We start from the raw sequence: 22,974 nt of genomic DNA, 5'->3' as shown, positions 1-22,974 counted from the left end.
TGTAATTGGGGGATCATGGCTCACTGCAACCTCTGCCTCCTGGGCTCAAGCGATCCTCCCACCTCAGCCTCCCAAGTAGCTGGGACTATAGGTGTGCACCACCATGCCTGGCTAATTTTTTTTGTTTTTGGTAAAGGCAGGGTTTTGCCATGTTGCCCAGGCTGGTCTCCAACTCCTTAACTCAAGCAATCCACCCACTGTGGCCTCCCAAAGTGCTGGGATTACAGGCGTGAGCCACTCACTGCGTCCAGCCTAGGGCTAATTTCATGTGCAGCATCTGTCTGTGTTTCCTGATGAAATGATGTAAGTGTCAATTGACGTAAGTGTCACCTCCATGGATATATATATTAATGCAACTTTGGTAGATTGACGATTCCTTATCATAACTCACACTGGCCAGATATGCTATAAATGTAATTTAGAAAACTCAGATCCAGCCGGGTGTGGTAGCTGACACCTGTAATCCCAGCACTTTGGGAGGCCAAGGCGGGCAGATCACGAGGTCAGGAGATCAAGACCATCCTGGCCAACATGGTGAAACCCTGTCTCTACTAAAAATACAAAAATTACCTGGGCATGGTGGCATGTGCCTATAGTCCCAGCTACTCGGGAGGCTGAGACAGAAGAATTGCTTGAACCCCGGAGGCAGAGGTAGCAGTGAGTTGAGATCGTGCCACTGTACTCTATCCTAGGCAACAGAGCAAGACTCCGTCTCCAAAAAAAAAAAAAAAAAAGAAAGAAAACTCAGATCCAAATTCACTCATGCAAAATGTGCCAGAAAATTTGGATCATCAAAGAATTGTCATAAAAGGTATAACTCTATTGTCCTTATCAGTGCCTCCTGCTTAAAGTGGATCTGGACTATGGATTCCTACGTCTTACTTTCAGAAAAAGGCAAATCGAGATGAGAATTCTGTAAATAAGTTCTCTTGACACATAAATTCATGAGTTGAATAGGTAGTGTTTTTTGATGAAATCAGTTAATAAAAATTTGTCTTTTATATTCCTCTAGATGATTGCATTGATTGAAATTGATTGAAGTGTTATTTCTTTTTTCTCTTTTTTTTTCTTTTCTCTCTTTTTTTTTTTTTTTTTTTGAGATGGAGTCTCGCTCTTGTCACCTAGGCTGGAGTGCAGTGGCGCTATCTGGGCTCACTGCAACCTCCACCTCCTAGGTTCAAGCGATTCTCCTGCCTCAGCCTCCCAAGTAGCTGGGATTACAGGAGCCTGCCACCATGCCTGGCTAATTTTTTTGTATTTTTAGTAGAGATGGGGTTTCACCATGTTGGCCAGGCTGGTCTCAAACTCCTGACCTCAGGTGATCCGCCCACCTTGGCCTCCCAAAGTGCTGGGATTACAGGTGTGAGCCTCACCCCTGGCCTCTCCATGTATGTCTTCTTTGGGAAAATGTCTCTTCATTTCCTTTGACTATTTTTTAATGCTGTTGTTTGTTTTTCTCTTGTAAATTTCTTTGTTTCTTATAGGTGGTGGATATTGGACCTTTGTCAGATGTATAATTTGAAGATGTTTTCTCCCATTTTGTAGGTTGTCTGTTTACTCTGTTGATAGTTCTTTTGCTGTGCAGAAGCTCTTAAATTTAATTAGATCCCACTTGTCAATATTTTCTTTTGTTGCAATTGCTTTTGTTGTCTTTGCCATGAAATCTTTGCCTGTTCCTGTGTACAGGATGGTATTGCCTAGGTTTTCTTCCAGGGTGTTTATAGTTTGAGGTTTTACATTTAAGTCTTTATCCATCCTGAGTTGATTTTTGTGTATGGTGTAAGGAAGGGGTCCAGCTTCAGTCTTCTGCCTATGGCTAGCCAGTTAACCCAGAACCATTTATTGAATAGGGAGTCTTTTCCCCATTGCTTGTTTTTGTCAGCTTTGTCCAAGATCAGATGGTCATAGGTGTGTGGCCTTATTTCTGGACTCTATTCTATTCTGAATTTTTTCCTCATGGTTATATGAGTGTTTATTTTTGTCTGGAAGCTTTTGTAAGAATTTAAATCAACACAGTAATGAACTAGTTAATTGCTGCAATTTGTAAAAATATGCAAAATCTGTACATAAACCCCTGACACCACCTTTGACCCACTGCACCCTGTTTTCACAACTGTCTAGGAAAAAGTAAGTATATAATATTACTCCAAAGGCAGTTAATGTGAAAGTTTGATGAAGCATCTTACAGAAAGATAGTTGATCCTTCAGAGAGAGAACAGAGTCTTGTGATAATAGATTGTGAGTGTGTGTGTGTGCATGTGTGTGTAATTTTTAAAGGCATGAATATCATTTATTCATTAGTTATAATCAGACATCATTTTTTTTTCTTCAAACTTGCCCATTTGTCTTGTCAGGAAACACTGCAATTTTCACAAGTTGATTCAAGATTTTATTTCACTGAATTACACTTGATGTTTGGCTTCTTTCTTTTTAGCCATGGGTTCCAGCTTCCAGTTCATAATGCCTTTATATCTGGTACATTTGTTACTGGGCCAGTCCTGGAAAAATAGCTGAGAAAGCAAAACAGCTGAAATGGCTAATTATTTTCTTTTTCTTTTCTTTCTTTCTTTTTTTTTTTTTTTTTTTTGAGACGGAGTCTCACTCTGTTGCCCAGGCTGGAGTGCAATGGTGCGGTCTCGGCTCACTGCATCCTCCGCCTTCCGGGTTCAAGCGATTCTCCTGCCTCAGCCTCCCGAGTAGCTGGGATTACAGGCATCCACCACCACACCCAGATAATTTTTGTATTTTTAGTAGAGACGGGGTCTCACCATGTTGGCCAGGCTGATCTTGAACTCTTGACCTCGTGATTCACCCGCCTCGGCCTTCCAAGGTGCTGGGATTACAGGCGTGAGCCACCATTCCCAGCCACTAATTATTTTCTGAAAAAGTGGATAACTTTTTTTTCCTAGTCTGTTTATCTTTAGGTATGCTAGCTTACTAGGACTCCAGATGGCCTGGGAGCTTCAGGACCCTTTGCCAATTATCAGAATAAGATAAGGCCTGCTCAAAACCATAGTAAACCAGAACCAGTGACCCTTTGTCGCCTTTAGATCAGGGATCCCCAATCCCTGGGCCATGGATCGGTACCAGATCGTGGCCTGTTAGGAGCTAGGCCACACAGCAGAAGGTGAGCAGCGGGCGAGTGAGCAAAGCTTTACCTGTATTTACAGCCACTTCCCATCACTCACATTACTACCTGAGCTCTGCCTTCTGTCAGAACAGAGGCAGCATTAGATTCTCATAGGAGCACGAACCCTATTGTGAGCTGCGCACGTGAGGGATCCAGGTTGCATGCACCTTATGAGATTCTGGAAGATCTGTCACTGTCTCCCATCACCCCCAGATGGGACCATCTAGTTGCAGGAAAACAAGCTCAGGGCTCCCACTGATTCTATATTATGGCGAGCTGTACAATTACATCATTATATATTACAATGTAATAATATTTAAGTTCAGAATAAATGTACTTGAATCACCCCAAAACCATCCCCATTCCAGTACATGGAAAAATTATCTTCTAAGAAACCTAGTCCCTGTGCCAAAAAGGTTAGGAACTGCTGGTTTAGATCATTGATACCTTATTGTAAGATGAAAATCCCCACCCATAGAAGAAAGTCATGGCAGCTTTCTCGTTGTGTTTTTTTTGTTTTGTTTTTTTGTTTTTGTTTTTAGATGGAATCTAGCTTTGTTGCCAGGCTGGAGTGCAGTAACATGATCTCAGCTCACTGCAACCTCTGCCTCCTGGGTTCAAGTGATTCTCCTGCCTCAGCCTCCCGAGTAGCTGGGATTACAGGCATGCGCCACCATGACCAGCTAATTTTTATTTTATTTTATTTTTTTAGTAGAGATGGGGTTTCACTATGTTACCCAGGATGGTCTCTATCTCCTGACCTCGTGATCCACCCGCCTCAGCCTCCCAAAGTGCTGGGATTACAGGTGTAAGCCACCACACCTGGCCTGTTGTTTTGTTTTGAGATGGAGTTTCGCTCTTGTTGCCCAGGCTGGAGTGCTCACTGCAACCCCTGCCTCCCGGGTTCAAGTGATTCTCTTGCCTCAGCCTCCCAAGTAGCTGGGATTATAGGCGTGCACCACCACGCCTGGCTAATTTCATATTTTTAGTAGAGATGGGGTTTCTCCATGTTGGTCAGGCTGGTTTCAAACTCCCAACCTCAGGTGATCCACCCACCTCGGCCTCCCAAAGTGCTAGGATTACAGGCGTGAGCCACTGCACCCGGCTGGCCTTTTGAACATGTGTGGTATAAAGAGACATGTTTATGATTTGTGCCTGCACATCTGAAGTTCCTTTCTGCCCATATTACAAACGTCCCCATCCCATATCTAGCTGCTTAAAATTCCCCAGCTTCCCACAGCTCTAGGAGGAGGAAGTGTCTTCGGAGCAAGAGCTGACTCTGACCCCTTCTCCTTCTCTGGCCTGAAAATAAATCCTGCCTGCCTTTTTTTTGTTCCATTAGGTATTCTTTCTTTGTGACTCATACAAACTAGAGAAAGAACTCAGTTTTCCAGTGACACTTGTATTTCATACAAATATGGGAAATATTTATATTTTCAAATTCTAATGCCTTGGCTTTTGATTGGAGCATTTAATTCATTAATATTTAAAGTCTTGAAGGAGAGAGCATTTCCACACTGTGCAGAGGACACAGGAGGGCAAGTTGAGCTCCCTCATCCCTAAATCCTTCAGTGCCCTTGCCCCATCACCAGGTGCTGATCCCACTTGTAACTGGCAAAAGGGTCTGGCTGCTCACCACGTGTGGAAAAAAGTCAAAATAATAACGAGTTGTGATAAGAGGGAACAAGATTTCTTTATTATCTGTCCTAGCAGGGGAAGAGCAGAAAGCAATTCCACTGTTCAATTTTTGGAGAGAACCCAAGGGTTTTTAAAGAAAGGGTTTGGAATGCAGAAGAGGCAAGCGGGGCTAGAGGTACCAGGTGGCGTGACTTGCTCTGGTTGCCCCTCTTGAATTATTGTCCCATTTGGTGAAGGGACTACTCCATCGTGGATCCTGCCAGGTTATAAATTAGTCACAGTCAATCTTGTAATCTGTTGCGGGAAGTAAGGGACCCCAAACGGAGGGACCAGCTGAAGCCACGGCAGAAGAACATAAATTGGGAAGATTTCATGGACATTTATCAGTTCCCAAAATTAATACTTTTATAATTTCTTACGCCTGTCTTTACTGCAGTCTCTGAACATAAATTGTGAAGATTTCATGGACATTTATCAGTTCCCAAAATTAATACTTTTATAATTTCTTATGCCTATCTTACTTTAATCTCTTAATCCTGTCATCTTTGTAAGCTAAGGATGTATGTCACCTCAGGACCCTGTGATGATTGCATTAACTGTACAAATTGTTTGTAAAACATGTGTATTTGAATGATATGAAATCAGTGCACCCTGAAAAAGAACAGAATAACAGCGATTTTCTGGGAACAAGGAAAGATAACCATAAGGTCTGACTGCCTGTGGGGTCAGGCAGAATAAAGCCATATTTTTCTTCTTGCAGAGAGCCTATAGACGGACGTGTGAGTAGGAGAAATATCGCTGAATTCTTTTCCCAGCAAGGAATATTAATAATTGAGACCCTGCCGGGCACGGTGGCTCACGCCTGTAATCCCAGCACTTTGGGAGGCTGAGGCAGGTGTATCACAATGTCAGGGGATTGAGACCATCCTGGCTAACATGGTGAAACCCCATCTGTACTAAAAATACAAAAAATTAGCCGGGCGTGGTGGCACGCACCTGTAGTCCCAGCGACTTGGGAGGCTGAGGCAGGAGAATAGCATGAACCCGGGAGGCAGAGGTTGCAGTGAGCCGAGATCGTGCCACTGCACTCCAGCCTGGGGGACAGAGCATGAGACTCTGTCTCAAAAAAAAAAAAAATAATAATAATAATAATTGAGACCCTGGGGAAGGAATGCATTCCTTGGGGGTAGGTCTATAGACGGCTGCTCTGGGAGTATCTGTCTTAATGCAGTTGAGATAAGGACTGAAATAAGCCCTGGTCTCCTGCAGTGCCCTCAGGCTTACTAGAATTGGGAAGTTCCAGCCTGGTAAATTCTAGTCAGACTGGTTTTCTGCTCTTGAACCCTGTTTCCTGTTAAGATGTTTATCAAGACAATGCGTGCACAGCAGGACACAGACCCTCATCAGTAATTCTAATTTTGCCTTTGCCTTGTGATCTTTTATTGCCCTTTGAGGCATGTGATCTTTGTGACTTACTCCCTGTTCATACACCGCCTCCCCTTTTAGAATCCCTAATAAAAACTTGCTGGTTTTGTGGCCCCATGGTGGGCATCATGGAACCTGCCGATATGTGATGTCACCCCCGGAGGCCCAGCTGTAAAATTCTTCTCTTTGTACTCTTTCTCTTTATTTCTCAGACAGGCTGACACTTAGGGAAAATAGAACCTACGTTGAAATATTGGGGGCTGGTTCCCCCGACAGTAGTCACTCTTCAGCTCGGTGTGGGTTCCATCTTTGAAGTAATCTTTTGTTGGAGAGAGAATTCCAGAGGTGCCTGGTACCTATCAAGATCCAACCCCTGAAGCTTCTAAGGAAATATATGACCAAATAAGAGAGCATGGTGTGTGCTTAATAAGTATTTAGGTAAATAAATGTGCATAGGCCAGGCGTGGTGGCTCACGCCTGTAATCCTAACACTTTGGGAGGCCGAGGCGGGTGGATTGCCTGAGCTCAGGAGTTTATGACCAGCCTGGGCAACATGGTGAAACCCTGTCTCTACTAAAATACAAAAAAATTAGCTGTATTCCAGCGTGCTACTCGGGAGGCTGAGGCAGGAGAATTGCTTCAACTTGGGAGGCGGAGGTTGCAGTGAGCCAAGATTGCGCCACTACAGTCTGTCCTGGGTGACAGAGTGAGACTCCGTCTCCAAAAAAATAAAAATAAATGTGCATAAGGCATGGCAGTGTAGTATGGGAAAGGAAAGGGAGTGGAGGTTCACAGCACATTCTGAGGCTATATTTTAAGATGAGAGGTAACATCTATGCAGTTTATCTCAAAGTTATTATCTTGAGATCGGGAGGGGAAAGAGGAAAAGGGAAAGAAGAAGCAGAAAAAAAGGTTTAAAACGTGGTTTGAGACTCAGCTGCTAAGCTGCTGGTTACACACTCTGGGACTCAATTTCAGGAGTCAGAATCTGCCTTCTAAGCTTGAAAATATGTTTAACCTCCTGAAAGGGGATTTCCTGCTGAACTGTGGCTGCAGTTTCTCTGAACTAATTCAGGTTTTTTCTTTTCCCTTCTTTTGATTCCTTTATAGAAGATTGCTGCCATATAATTCCAGATTTTCCATGCATTTAACAATTTTATTTCATTGTTGATGTGTTTTTATTTTCTGGTCTGAGAATGAGTAGATTGAGAGATAAGGTGGGAGAAAGGCTTGACCATGGAGCCAGCAGCCTCATCCTAAATTCCTGATCCCTGGAGGACACCAGGCCTTCCCTCCTGCTTCAGTGTGGTTTGTGTGGCCTGGGGCTCCCCTACCGCTCTGAGGCCAGGGGATGCCTCCACTGGGCAGTGAGTCTCGAATTCCCAGCACACACTTGTGGGTCCCTGTCCAGCAAGAAGGAGCAGGAAGAGCCCATTGAGTACAGGCAGGAAATTCCGCTTAAATGCAAATGTCCCCTGGGAGGGGTCAGGTCACAGCGAAGGGAGGAAGCCCACCCTATCAAGGGCTGTGTCTAGAACCGCTTCATCTGGCTCCTCTCAGCTGTGTAACATCGCTTCTTCTGTCAATCAGTTCTGGGGGGGGGTGGGGGGCGGGGCGGAACTTGGAGCTCTACCCAATCAGTGTTGGGGGCGAGTTCGTGGGAACTGCCAATCAGGCGCCCTGCTGGGAGGAGGGTGGAGCTTTCTACACCCCTCTGAGCTCCCGCTCCTGGCTCTGTAGCTGAGAGAAGCCCTGGCAGGTCAGTGGGAGGCACTGTCACCCTGAGTCCTATGCTGGCAGCGGGGATCCTTGGGGAGAACCCGGGATACCGCGGAAGCTGGGAAATGGTGAGTGTGCGGAGCCCGGCGTCCTGAGGCAGGGTGAAGGGCTGGTTGGAACCGGCCGGAACCGGCTGTGGCGGGACCCAGGCGTCTCCGCGGCGAATGTGGGGTCGTGGACCCGAGTTCCCCTGGCCCAGCCGGCCCTCGGTCCCCTCGGCCGCAGGGTGGGAGGTGGGGGCTGGGCCGGCAGCCAGGACCCCGGGCGTCCTGCCCCGTTTCTGCGCGGCGACTGCGGCCCCGGCTCCGGCGCCCTCTCTGGGGCAGCTCCACGCCCACAGCCCCGCGTCTCCCCAGATTGTGCGGCTGTAACCGGCACAGGTTCGCGGCCCGAGTCACTGCACCGAGACTCCAAGGCCTGTAGCAGAAACAGTTTAACAGGGGGATAGGGGAGAAGACCCCAGTTCCGCCTCCATGAGAGGTTTGGGGATGGGGGTGTTTAGGGATCTGGACAGGGGCGGCTGAGGTGTGGGGTCGCTGGTTGGTGGGGAAATGACGGGCGAATCCTGGGACGGGAGGTGAAGAAACCGCATTCTCCTGCTGAGTGGGTTCCCTCGTGGGGTTTTCAGCCTGCTTGGCGCCAGCCTTTCCGTTGGAATTCAAGATCTGATAAAGAACTTGGGCAACTCGAGCAGCTCTCCGAGATCTTATCCCTAGGCACAATGGGGAAGCCGGCGGTCAGCGTCTTCTGTGACCTGACTCTCAGGGAGGCGGCCCCCTAGAGGCAGTGGGGCTGAGGGAACCTGGTTAATATCTAACTGCAATCAGAATCCAGATTCTTGCGTGGGGTTTCTGCACGGGAGGAGCTGTGGTCTGCGGGGTCCCCAGTCCCTTCTTTTCTTCCCAGGGTGACTGATTCCTCTTCGAGTTTTTCAGAGATGAGGGTAACAGGGTCTCAAATCCACTACCCTATTCCCTCATTCTAACTCCTCCTAGGGGTGGTAATAACTCCCTTGGTTTCCAGAGCCTTAGGCAGGCTAACTTTCCCTCCTCAATTCACAGCAACATCATGAACTCCTCCCTCCACCGCCCCACCGGTGCTAAATTTCAGAGTCCCAGTATTTTAATTTTCATTTTGTTTTCAGAGAGCAATGGATGGCTTCTTTTTTTCTTTCTTTTTTTTTTTTTTGAGATGGAGTTTTGCTCTTATTGCCCAGGCTGGAGTGCAATGGTGCGATGTCGGCTCACCGCAACCTCCGCCTCCCGGGTTCGAGAGATTCTCCTGTCTCACCCTCCCGAGTAGCTGGAATTACAGGCACCCACCACCACACCCGGCTAATTTTTTGTATTTTTAGTAGAGACGAAGTTTCACCATGTTGGTCAGGCTTGTCTCGAACTCATGACCTCAGGTGATCTGCCCCACTCGGCCTCCCAAAGTGCTGGGATTACAGGTGTGACCACCGCGCCCGGCCGGCTTCTTAAAAGATTTGTGTTCCTGAACATTTCACATGTGAGGAAGCAGAGAATAACCTGACATTCCGCTGTAATAAACAAACAAACAAAAAAACCTTTGTGCCTCTCCTTCTTTCTTTCCCCTGGGTACGGATACCTTCTCAACATTGAGAGTCCTCTTTAGAAATTTTACGGGGTGATGTGTTCTCAGCCCACTCTCTGTCTTTTCTTGGTTCTGTTTCAGAACTGCCTGGGGTTGACCCAAGATACACACAGCTGCCCTGTCTCTGGGAGGGTCTAGTGAATATCAGCCCCTGGATCATTTCTCCCAGTGAGCAGCCTGAGGTGTTGGGGTGGGGCCTCACAGAGAACAGCTGGATGCCCTGGGTGGGATGGGAGAAATCTTCTGGTATACCATTTCTATAAAAAGGTAACCCTTGGGACAATCACCTTTTTCCTCCCCAACCCCAGTTTCCATTCCTTGGGAACACAAGGCTGGTCAGCCAGTTGAATGATCATATTTGGGGAAGAAGACAGAAGTGATTTCTTCCTTCCTGACTCTCAGACTAATGAAGAGAGAAAACAATATGTAAGCACTGGAGAACCCACTCATTCCGGTTGTGCAAGAATCTCCCATTCAGGTCAGGTGTGCGTGAGCCTGAAAAGCACAAGTGCAGTATCTCCTGGGGTGGTGGGGGGTGGTCACTGAGCACTTTACTGAGCAGATGGGGGTGAGTAATGTCCTAGGAGATGGGATGACCTGACACCTGAGTTAGACTTATTTGTGTTGCAGTCAGCACTGCCCATCCCTGAGGTTGTCACATTGAAAAGAGATACTCTTTTCAGCTTCAACGTTTTATTAACTATAAGATGCATCCTATCATTAGAGATTGATAGAGAAAGTATTTCCATAGAGGCCAGAAATAGTTAGATTTCAGAAAACAGGTCATATATGTAGCCATCTATTCCTTTTTTTTTTTTTTTTTTTTTGAGACGGAGCCTCGCACTGTTGCCTAGGCTGGAATGCAGTTGCGCGATCTCAGCTCACTGCAACCTCTGCCTTCTGGGTTCAAACGATCCTCCCACCTCAGCCTCCCGAGTAGCTGGGATTACAGGCCTGCACTACCACGCCTGGCTAATTTTTTTTTTTTTTGTATTTTTAGTAGAGATGGGGTTTCACTATGTTGGCCAGGCTGGTCTTGAACTCCTGACCTCAAGTGATCTGCTGCCTCAGCCTCCAATTTTTGTAAAAACAAACCCTTCATTTACTTTTTTTTTCCCCAGAGCCTGTCAAGTAAGTTTCTCTGATTATTCAAATGGAATTTCAGGGCTTAACAGTGACAGTATGACTAAGGAAAAATGTTTGGTCGTACTTTCTTTATGGCTGCAGAAAAAGTGAACACATATTAACAGAAAATGTGGTAGTTATTTGATTGAATTATAAAGATTTACCAAAACTTTAGTTTCTTTCCTTTTTAGGGTGGGGAATTTAGGAGAGTGGATAACTGTTCTATTCCTGTTATGTATACTTGACAGATTAATGCTAAATTCTGTGGCACAGGACTTTCCAACAGCTAAAGAACTCAAATATTATTAATTTACTAAATGCTTTATTATTATGAAAGTAGTAATTAAATGGTATTTGTTGTCTGAAATGGATAGATACTTGTGCTTTTCCTGTTTAGCTTTATTTTTTATTTTTTTGAGATGGAGTTTCACTCTTGTTGCCCAGGCTGGAGTGCAATGGCACAATCTCAGCTTACTGCAACCTCTGCCTCCCGGTTTCAAATGATTCTCCTGCCTCAGCCTCCCGAGTAGCTGGGATTATAGGCATGCACCACCATGCCCGGCTAATTTTGTATTTTTAGTAGAGATGGGGTTTCTCCATGTTGATCAGGCTGGTCTTGAACTCTCAGCCTCAAATGATCCTCCCACCTCAGCCTCCCAAAGTGCTGATTACAGGCTTGAGCCACCGCTCCCAGCCTACCTTTATTTTTTATTTATTTATTTTTTTGAGATGGAATCTTGCTATGTTGCCTAGACTGGAGTGCAATGGCACAATCTTGGCTTACTGCAAGCATCACCTCTCAGGTTTATGTGATTCTTGTGCCTCAGCCTCCTGATTAGCTGAGATTACAGGCGCCCACCACCACCACAGGCGTGGTGGCCGACACCTGAAGTCCCAGCTACTTGGGAGGCTGAGGCAGGAGAATCACTTGAACCTGGAAAGCATAGGTTGCAGTGAGCTGAGATCGCGCCACTGCACTCCAGTCTGGGTGACAGAGTGAGACTTCATCTCTAAATAAATATATACTAACTAAACTAACTAATAAATAAATAAATGCTAACTAAACCAAGTAACTTCCCATGTAAGGCATGGGAGGGAAGTGAATGGCCTTGAGTGGGTTGGAGAGACCTGAGGCCGGTGACTCCCAGTTGAGGCCAATCTTGAGCCTGCAAAGGGAGGTTATTGAAGGCCCACTTAAATTGGTTCTTCCTGGGAGCCTCCTGATCACTCCAGCCATGGGAGAAGCCTTTTATACTTAGAGAAGCTACAGAGCATTAGAAAGCTGAGGCGGTTGGGGTGATTCCCTGTTTGAGGTTGTATTTGTTACTGTTGTGGGGCTGTTGCTAGACATCCTCAATTAAAATAAATCTGGATTTAGCTAAGAAGTGACTTCATTCTAAAGGAGTACTGCAAAACGGGAAAGCATCAAGTATAAGATCTGAGGCATCCCAGCCAGGCGCGGTGGCTCACAAGAGTGAAACTCAGTCTCAAAAAAAAAAAAAAAAAAAAGATCTGAGGCATCTCTAAGGTTGGGCAGAAAAGTTCTTTTCTTGCTAAGGGAAGCGCAACCAAGATTAGAAGGAAGATGCGAAGGGGAGAGCAGGATGGAAGGTGAGAATCAGATTTTTTTTTTTTTTTTTGAGATGAGAGTCTCGAGAGCTCTGTTGCCCATGCTGGAGTGCGGTGGCATGATCTCAGCTCACTGCAACCTCCACCTCCCGGGTTTAAGTGATTCTCCTGCCTCAGCCTCCCAAGTAGCTGAGACTACAGGCACATGCCACTACGCCTGGCTAATTTTTTGTATTTTTGTAGAGATGAGGTTTCACTATGTTAGCCAGGATGGTCTCGATCTCCTGACCTCATGGATCTGCCCGCCTCGGCCTCCCAAAGTGCTGGGATTACAGGTGTGAGCCACCACGCCGGGCTGAGAATCAGATTCTAGATCAGAGAGTGTTTTACTCTAACGTAAGTCTGTTCTTAAGATGGGTTATGAAAGAGGGGTTTTGTGCTGGCTCAGGCTGAGGATGAGTCAAAGTTCACGGTCCTGGAGCAAGGAGAGAAACTTAAGCAAAGTTTTCTTTAGATGTATTTTGTTCAGTATGATCAGTGAAGACAAAACTGCTCAGCTAATCATAAGATAAAAAATGCGAATTTGGAGGTTCTTTATCTGACTGAGTTATAGTTTAGAAAACGGGGGAGGGGCATAATCTATGTAAGCAAAGGGTGCTTTTGTTTTGTTTTGTTTTATGGCTGCTTGTCCAGAACACAAAGAACTGGGCTTGGGGAGTTGAGGTGATTTTCTCTCATCTTACTTATTTACTAGAATTACAGGCCTTGGGTAAAATTCAACATTATCAGTAGCCTGGTTTTGCATTCACTCAGTTGGTATAATCAGAGTACGAATTAAAAAGTCTGTCACGGCTGATTTAGAGAAAGACACCTTTTGATTCTGCCTGATGGAAAAAGGGCTTATGAATCTGAGAGTTTATCTGGGTCTTTGATATAATAAAAAATGTATTTGGATTTGCTGGGTGGGTAATGTCAGCCAAGAGGGGAAGGTTTGCCAATCCCTCTCCTTCCTTTGCTGTGCCTCTCTCTTTTTGGCTATTCTTGAGATATCCTTTATTAACAAACTGATAACCTTAAGCAGAGTGACTTGCTGAGTTCTGAGGGTTGGCTTGGCACATTATTGACCCTGAGGAGGGGGTCATTGGTTTTAAACACATTTGATTAAAAGGATGGTCTCTGGGGCTTGCCACTGGCATCTGCCTGGTGGCTGATGGGTTGTGACACTCAACCCTCAACTTGTGGGGTCTGTACTAATGTGGGGTGGATACCAGTTTTTGTTGGAGAATTGGTGTTCAGCAAATGCCATACGTTTGTTGTCAGAAGTTGTGTGAGGTAAGACACTACAGGTCAGAAGCATAACTGACCTAGAGTTTGTATTTCATTACTCATTATAGATTCAGTGTGTATTTATCTAGAAGCATAGTTTTGCCTCTTTTCTGTTTTCAGTTAATATTACCATTAATATGCACTCAGTATTATGCTGAGTATCTCAGATATGCTACTGGGTATCTATCTAAAGGAAAAGAAATCAGTACATCAAAAAGATACCTGCACTCATCTGCATATTGCAGCATTATTCACAAAGCAAAGATACGGAATTGACCCAAGTGGAGGATTGGATAAATAAAATGTGGTGTGTATACTCATTGGGATACTATTCAGCCATGAAAAAGAATGAAATCCTGTCCTTTGTGACAACAAGGATGGATTGGGAGGCAATTATCTTAAGCAAAACAATTCAGACACAGAAAGACAAATACCACATGTACTCACTTAAAAGTGGGTGAATAGGCTGGGCACGGTGGCTCACGCCTATAATTCCAGCACTTTGGGAGGCCAAGGCGGGTGGATCATGAGGTCAGGAGTTCAAGACCAGCCTGACCAAGATGATTAAACCCCATCTCTACTAAAAATACAAAAATATTTAGCTGGGCGTGGTGGTGGGTGCCAGTAATTCCAGCTACTCGGGAGGCTGAGGCAGAGAATTGCTTAAACCTGGGAGGCAGAAGATGCAGTGAGCCGAGATTGCACCACTGCACTCCAGCCTGGGCGACAGAGCGAAACTCCATCTCAAAAAAAAACAAAAAAAAAGTGGGCAAATATACCTCCCACGTGTAAATAATGTGTACACATGGAAGCGGAGTGTGGAATGATGGTCAGTGGAGACTCTAGGAGGGTGGAGGATGGTGGATGATGGGCAGTTGCTTGGTGGGTACATGTGCCTTGCTGCAGTGATGGATGCACTGAAGGCTCTGACTTCATTCACCACAATGCACTATATCACTGTGGCAACATTACATCTGTACCCTGTGAATATGTACAAACAACATCAGAATTTAAAAAGGAATGCACATTTCAGGATTGTACTCTAGTCCTACTGAATTAGAAATTCTAGGGGTAGGGCCGGGCGTGGTGGCTCACACCTGTAATCCCAGCACTTTGGGAGGCCAAGGCGGGTAGATCACCTGAAATCAGGAGTTCGAGACCAGCCTGACCAACATGGCGAAACCCCATCTTTACTAAAATTACACAAAATTAGCTGGGCATGGTGGTGGGCACCTGTAATCCCAGCTACTTGGGAGGCTGAGGCAGGAGAATTGCTTGAACCCAGGAGGTGGAGATTGCAGTGAGCTGAGATCGCGCCATTGCACTCCAGCCTGGGCGACAGAGCAAGACTCCGTCTCAAAAAAAAAAAAAAAAGAAATTCTGGGGGTAGGATCCAATAATCTGTGTTAAGTCCTCCAGATGCTTGTAATGCAAATAAAGTATGAGAACCGCTTCCCAGGAGCAGCTTGTTAAAATGTAATGCAAAAAAATAGAACTAAAATGCAAAGAAAATAAACAAATTGGAATAATGAGAAATATTTAGTTGACTCCAAAGACATGAAGAGATGAAAGGAGAGGGGAGAAAATACGATGAAGAGGTTTTTGATTTGTTTATTTACTTCAATCTGTTTGACATATGCTGTTGTCTGAAGCTGTGGGTCACCAAGTCCTCACACATTTCACTGTTCGTGGGACTTGAGTTCTTTCAGGTTAACCTTATGATGTTGTTGAAAATATTCTTTTTTTGTCCCTAAATGCTAACACTTCGTGAATTTTTAACTCATTGGGATACTATTCATTGGGAAAAAATTGTTGTATTGTAGATTATGGATAGTTTAAATTTATGAGGAAATCCTAATAGCAGGTGTAGATCAACTTTCAGACCATGTATATGTGTGTGTTTATGCCTTGTAAAGATTTATGTTTTATGTATCTCCATTGGTTTTTGCTGATTAGCATTGGTGTTGAGCATTTTTTTCTTTGTGGTCTTTCATCTTCTGTGAAGTAATTTTCAGTCTTTTTTCATGTTTAATTTATTTGGATATTATTGCCTTATTTCTCTCTCTCTTTTTTTTTTTTTTTGAGATGGAGTTTCACTCTTGTTGCCCAGGCTGGAGTGCAATGGAGCAATCTCAGCCCACTACAACCTCCGCCTCCTAGGCTCAAGCGATTCTCCCGCCTCAGCCTCCTGAGTGGCTGGGATTACAGGCACCCGCCACCATGCCCGGCTAATTTTATATTTTTAGTAGAGACAGGGTTTTGCCATGTTGCTCAGGTTGTTTTTGAACTCCCAGCCTCAGGTGATCTGCCCTCCTCAGCCTCCCAAAGTGCTAGAATTACAGGCGTGAGCCACTGCGCCCGGCCTTTTTGTTTTTGAGCATACTGTACATACTAACCAGTTTTCACTTGGAGGGATTGCTAGTATTTCTTTCTAGATGGCGGTTTATCTTTTTATTTCATTCTACAGTTTGATGGACTTTTTCTTTTTTTTTTGAGATAGAATCTTGCTCCGTGACCCCAGGCTAGAGTGCAGTGGCGCCATCACAGCTCACTGCAGCCCCAGACTCCTGGGCTCAAGGGATCCTCCCACCTCAGCCTCTCAAAATGCTGGAATTAAAGGTGTGAGCCACTATGCCTAATTTTAATAGAGTTGAATTTGGAAGACTCCTCATTTGGGACCAACTGTCTTTTCTTTATTTTGTGAGGTTGAGGAGAGACAGGGTCTCATTCTGTTGCCCAGGCTAGAGTACAGTGATGTCATCCAGACTCTCTGCAGCCTCTACTTCCCTGGGTTCAGGTGATCCTCCCACCTCAGCCTCCCAGGTAGCTGGGACTACAGGCATGCACCCCCACACCTGGACTAATTTTTGTATTTTTTGTAGTGATCACATTTCACCATGTTGCCCAGGCTGGTCTTGAACTGCTGGGCTCAAGAGATCCACTTGCCTTGGCCTCTCAAAGTGCTGGGAATATAGGTGTGAGCCACTGCGCCCAGCCTTTATTTTCTTACTTAAGAAAATTCTCATCTCGTTAAATCTGAAAAAGACCTTGTTACTGTTTAAAAGACTAGTTTTGTCTTTCATACATATTTTTTTTACTCATTTAATCTTGAGGTCTGTACATATTCGTATAACTTTTTGTTCACCACAACTAACCTTCAGTTGACTGACAGCCTTATTGGTCACAAAAACAATTGATTAACACATGTATTGTCTGTCACATGTATTGCATACTATATTCTCACAGTAAAGTAAGCTAGAGAAAATAAAGTCATAAAGAAGAGAAACTATATTTACTGTGCATTAAGTTGAAATGGATCATCATAAATGTTTTAGCCGGGTGTGCTGGCACACCCCTGTAATCCCAGCTACTCAGGAGGCTGAGGCAGGAGAATTGCTTGAGTCTGGGAGACGGAGACTGCAGTGAGCTGAGATCGTGCCACTGCACTCCAGCCTGGGCAACAGAGCAAAACTCTGTCTCCCAAAAAAAAAAAAAAAAAAAAAATTATTTATCTGTTCTTGTAAAGCCGTCACTTTGTTGGTGAGGAAGTTTTGAGCATTTTTATACATGTGTGACTTCTATTAGTTTTGGGGATATCTTTTTTTGTTGACTACTAAAGGTCTGATTTAGCTATTTAGGGAATATTATCGATATTCATGAGATATTATCGATATTCATGAGAGGTAACATTGAGTTCTTTCTAAGAACATGTGCAATCTGTCCCCGTTATTCTCCGTTGGCATTACCTAATAAAAAGTTTTAAATTCTTGCATTGGGATGGTGAAGTATATTTTATTAGTCTTTTGTCTTGCTTTGCTATATTTGATCTAGAGGAAACCTGTTGCCAGCTTCTAAATGTTCTGTCTTAGTGTAATCACATAGAATGGGCTGAATCCCCAAGTAACATGTTGCAATAAATAATTTGAAAAGTTATTTATGGATGTCATTCATTACAGACTCACTGCCCAGAGTGTTTCCTTGTGTCTACCTTAGTGTGTTTTTTGTTGCTTATAACAGAATACCTGAAGTTAGATGATTTAAATGAAACAATATATGTATTTTGTAGTTCTGGAGGCTGGGAAGACCAAGGTCAAGGCTGGACATCTGGTGAGAACCTCCTTGCTGGTGGAGACTCTGTCGAGTCCCTGTGTGGCACAGGGCATCACGTGATGAGGGAGATGAGTGTCTAGCTCAGGTCTCTTTCTCTTCTCATAGGGACATAAGTCCAACTCTGTCACTACTCATTTATTCTTTAAGCCATTAATCCAAGAATGGATTAATCTTGATTTTCTTGAGATCCAAATCCTCAGGACCCAATAACCTCTTCAAGCCCCACCTTTCATTACTGTCACATTGGGGATTAAGTTTCAGCATGCATTTTGGTGGAGACAAACATTCAAACCTAGCATTGGCTGATCAGCTATGTTCCCACTGCTGAGCATGTAACAAAATTCCAAGCTCCCCAAGACAAGATAAAAGAGTTAAGCAAATACTATACTTTCTCCGTAAACAGTTTATGCACACTCAGCACCTGTTATTAGTTATGTTGGTGGAGACTCTCTATAAATCCAGTGCCTAGAGTACATGAAGGATCCAATTTTGTTAACCAGTGTTTGTAAATATATACCATCTCAGGACTCCTATTCTAGCACAGTAAGTAGTAGGACTTTGTCACGACAGGAATTACAGACCCACTATAAAGCAGACATTAGGGATGATGCCAGCAATAAAATTCACTCATTTAAGTCATCAAAAAGAGACTTGTTTTCCTGTTTGACTATTATTTCTACAACAACATTCAATTCTAGCATCAGAATTGCTGTGTTGGAGAAAGTGAGTGTAGGCAGAGAAAAAGGGTGGATTTATCATGTCATTGAATCATTGCTTAGAAACAATAGTATCATGCAGAATTTATGAAGCGGGTATAAATTTTTGGTACTATCAGTCTCAACCTTACTCCTTTGTACATATGGGATGTTTCAGGATTCAGTAGCCTTTGAGGATGTGGCCGTGAACTTCACCCGGGAAGAGTGGGCTTTGCTGGGTCCATCACAGAAGAGTCTGTACAGAGATGTGATATGGGAAACCATTAGGAAACTGGACTGTATAGGTAAAAATGACATTATATCTTCACTTAGTCAATTAGAGACATTTTTTTCTTGGTCATCAATGCTATTGAATGATTTGAAATATGGAAAGGGGATATAGTTGACCCTTCAACAACACAGGGTTAAGGGGTGCCAGGTCCCCAACCAGTTGTCCATATTCATATAACTTTTTGTTCACTACAACTTAACCTTCAGTTGACTGGCAGTCTTATTGGTCACAAAAACAATTGATTAACACATATATCGTCTGTCACATATATTGCATACTATATTCTCACAATAATGTAACCTAGAGAAAATAAATGTTGAGAAAATCATAAAGAAGATAAACTGTATTTACTGTGCATTAAGTTGAAATGGATCATCATAAAGGTTTTCATCCTCATTGTCTTCTCATTGAGTAGGCTGAGTAAGAGGAGGAATTGGTCTTGGTGTCCCAGGGGTAGCAGAGACTGAAGAAAATTCATATGTAAGTGGACTTGTGAGCCAGGTGTGGTGGCTCATGCCTGTAATCCCAGCACTTTGGGAGGCTGAGGCAGGCAGATCACCTGAGGTCTGGAGTTCAAAACCCACCTGAAACCCCGTCTCTACTAAAAATCCAGAAATTAGCTGGGTGTGGTGGCACACACCTATAGTCCCAGCTACTTGGGAGGCTGAGGCAGGAGAATGGCTTGAACCTGGGAGGCGGAGGTTACAGTGAGCCGAGATTGCACCATTGCACTCCAGCCTGGGCAACAGAGCGAGACTCCATCTTAAAAAAAAATAAGTGGACTTGTGAGGTACAAACAAACCTATGTTGTTCAAGAGTCAACTATATTCAGTGAATGAATCATGCCTGATTCCATTGTACATAAAATCTTGTAGTGTTTTTAGAATTTTATAATAATCTACAGTGTTTTTTCTGTGTCCACCTTTTAGGAATGAAATGGGAAGACACAAACATTGAAGATCAGCACAAAAATCCCAGGAGGAGCCTAAGGTAATTTGCACTCACAAGAGAAAGACATATATCTGTGGAGCAATTCTTAGGATGCAGGAAATTATACAACTAGGCAAAGAAAATGAACGAGCCCAGTATAAACTTATTTATTCCTATAAAATTTTCTGCAGAAACATAAATATGACGTAACTATTCAGTGTTTGCAAAAATAGTTCCCTTAGAAACAATATTAAGAATTCGGCCGGGTGTGGTGGCTCACGCCTGTAATCCCAGCACTTTGGGAGGCCAAGGCGAGTGATCACAAGGTCAAGAGATCGAGACCATCCTGGCCAACATGGTGAAACCCCATTTCTACTAAAAATACAAAAATTAGCTGGGCATGGTGGCACATGCCTGTAGTCCCAGTTACTCAGGAGGGTGAGGCAGGAGAAACACTTGAACCCGGGAGGTGGAGGTTGCAGTGAGCTAAGATCACGCCACTGCACTCCAGCCTGGCAACAGAGTGAGACTCCATCTCAAAAAAAAAGAATTCCATGTGTTTATCATTGTCAAGAAAACAGCTGGGGTTGAGTTATCTTGTACGACATTCAGTCCATTCACGTTTGAGCAGTGCATGAAGCCTACATGTTGCATGATGATGTAAAAATGTAAATCCAGTACCTACTAATAAATATAAAGTCATTTATAAATAAACCTTTATTAATATACTTCTCATGTTTTACAGATGTCATATTGTAGAGAGATTCAGTGAAAGTAGCCAGATTCCAGATAGTACCGTGAATGAAAAAACTCCTGGAGTAGATCCATGTAAAAGCAGTGTGCGTGGAGAAGTCATCATGGGTTGTTCATTCCTTAATTGCTATATCACATTTGATGCTGGACACAAACCAGTTGAGTGTCAGGAATATGGAGAGAAGCCACATACACATAAACAATGTGGGACAGCCTTCAATTATCACCACTCCTTTCAAACACAGGAAAGACCTCACACTGGAAAGAAACGCTATGATTGTAAGGAATGTGGGAAAACCTTCAGTTCTTCGGGAAACCTTCGAAGACACATAATAGTACAACGTGGAGGTGGACCTTATATATGTAAGTTGTGTGGGAAAGCCTTTTTTTGGCCTAGTTTATTTCGTATGCATGAAAGAACTCACATTGGAGAGAAACCGTATGAATGTAAGCAGTGTTCTAAAGCCTTCCCTATTTACAATTCCTATCTAAGACATGAAAGAACACACACTGGGGAGAAACCATATGAATGCAAGCACTGTTCTAAAGCCTTCCCTGATTACAGTTCCTATGTAAGACATGAAAGAACTCACACTGGAGAAAAACCCTATAAATGTAAACAGTGTGGAAGAGCCTTCAGTGTTTCCAGTTCTCTTCAAATACATGAAAGAACTCATACTGGAGAGAAACCCTATGAATGTAAGCAATGTGGGAAAGCATTTCATCATCTGGGAAGCTTTCAAAGACACATGATAAGGCACACTGGAAATGGACCTCATAAATGTAAGATATGTGGGAAAGGCTTTGATTGTCCTAGTTCACTGCAAAGTCATGAAAGAACTCACACTGGAGAGAAACCCTATGAATGCAAGCAGTGTGGGAAAGCGTTATCTCATCGCTCAAGCTTTCGAAGTCATATGATAATGCACACTGGAGATGGACCTCATAAATGCAAGGTATGTGGGAAAGCCTTCATTTATCCCAGTGTATTTCAAAGACATGAAAGGACTCATACTGGTGAGAAACCCTATGATTGTAAAGAATGTGGTAAAGCCTTCCGTATTTCTAGTTCTCTTCGAAGACATGAAACAACTCACAGTGGAGAGAAACCCTATAAATGTAAATGTGGGAAAGCCTTTATTGATTTCTATTCCTTTCAAAATCACGAAACAACTTACACTGGAGAGAAGCCATATGAGTGTAAGGAATGTGGGAAGGCATTCAGTTGTTTCACATACCTTTCTCAACATAGAAGGACTCACACAGCTGGAAAACCTTATGAGTGTAAAACATGTAGGAAAGCCTTCAGTCATTTTGGTAACTTAAAAGTCCATGAAAGGATTCACACTGGAGAGAAGCCGTATGAATGTAAGGAATGCAGGAAAGCATTCTCTTGGCTCACTTGCCTTCTACGACATGAAAGAGTTCACACTGGAAAGAAATATGAATGTCAACAATGCGGTAAAGCCTTCACTCGTTCTCGTTTCATTTGAGGACATGAAAGGATTCACACTGGAGAGAAGATGCATGAATGTAAGGAATGTGGGAAGGCACTGAGTTCTCTCAGTTCCTTGCATAGATATAAAAGGACTCACTGGAGAGATACTCTATAAATGTGGGAAAGCATTCATTAATTTTATTTCATTTCAAAAATGTGAAAGAAATCACATAGGAGATAAGCCTCATGAATGCAAACAAATGGTAAAGCCTTAAGATGTTTCTTTTGAATATGGTTATCCCCTAACCATATGCAGGAGATTGGTTCCAGACCCCCTAAGCATACCTAAATCCACAGATGCTGTGTCCCTTTTATAAAATGACATTTGCATGTCACCTATCCACATCCTCCTGCATCCCGTAAATTATGCCTAGATTACTTAATTTTTCACCAACCCAAAGCTTTTGTAAAAGTAAAAATAAAAAGTAGGTTACTAAAATACCTCATGTGTTGTAAAAGCTATGTAAATAGTCATTTTATTGTATTTTTTTTTAGAGAATCATGATATGAAAATAATCCTATAATGTTGAGAACAGACCCAACCATCACAGGCCTGCCTACATAGTACATGTCACCTAGAATGTTACAGTTTCTTTTTTTCTTTTTTTTTTTTTTTAAGACAGAGTTTCACTCTTATTGCCCAGGCTGGAGGGCAATGGCACGATCTCAGCTCACTGCATCTTCTGCCTCCTGGGTTCAAGCAATTCTCCTGTCTCAGCCTCCCAAGTAGCTGGGATTACAGGTGCATGCCACCATGCCCAGCTAATTTTTTTTTTTTTTGTATTTTTAGTAGAGATGGGGTTTCATCATATTGGTCAGGCTGGTCTCGAACTCTTGACCTCAGATGATCTGCCTGCCTCGGTCTCCCAGAGTGCTGGGATTACAGGCATGAGCCTGTAATCTACAGTTTCTTTTTTTTCAACAATCATAGATTGCTTTTATTTAATGACCTGGAATCGTGTGTTAACACTTATGAAAATCCTGGTCCTTCTTGCTTGATAACCCAGGGATGATGATGATGATGATCATGATGATGATGATTACAGTATGGTGCCTAATATGATTCACTGAGGTGACTAGATGGGTGGCA

At 43.6% G+C, this 22,974-nt stretch overlaps 1 protein-coding gene across 1 annotated transcript; it reads left to right on the top strand.

Annotated features, from left to right (window-relative positions):
- Positions 1-7,923: 7,923 nt before the first annotated feature.
- Positions 7,924-22,323, top strand: LOC129020151 (zinc finger protein 442). Its single transcript, XM_054464095.2, has 4 exons — positions 7,924-8,040; positions 18,590-18,716; positions 19,633-19,693; positions 20,379-22,323. The coding sequence occupies exons 1-4, from the start codon at positions 7,984-7,986 to the stop codon at positions 21,877-21,879; spliced, it is 1,746 nt and encodes a 581-aa protein (XP_054320070.1). The 5' UTR covers positions 7,924-7,983; the 3' UTR covers positions 21,880-22,323.
- The last annotated feature ends 651 nt before the right edge of the window (positions 22,324-22,974 follow it).

The sequence above is a fragment of the Pongo pygmaeus genome, chromosome 20 (genome assembly GCF_028885625.2).
Source record: "Pongo pygmaeus isolate AG05252 chromosome 20, NHGRI_mPonPyg2-v2.0_pri, whole genome shotgun sequence".
Taxonomy (NCBI): Eukaryota; Metazoa; Chordata; class Mammalia; order Primates; family Hominidae; genus Pongo; species Pongo pygmaeus.
The sequence above is the reverse complement of the archived record's forward strand: the minus strand, read 5'-3'. Positions and strand labels throughout refer to the sequence as shown.

Excerpts from the sequence above, each read along its gene's own strand:
- LOC129020151 (XM_054464095.2), top strand. The coding sequence starts at position 7,984 with ATGCTGGCAGCGGGGATCCTTGGGGAGAACCCGGGATACCGCGGAAGC. Across the intron at positions 8,041-18,589 it reads ACCGCGGAAGCTGGGAAATG|GATTCAGTAGCCTTTGAGGA; the intron begins GTGAGTGTGCGG and ends GGGATGTTTCAG. Across the intron at positions 19,694-20,378 it reads AATCCCAGGAGGAGCCTAAG|ATGTCATATTGTAGAGAGAT; the intron begins GTAATTTGCACT and ends CATGTTTTACAG.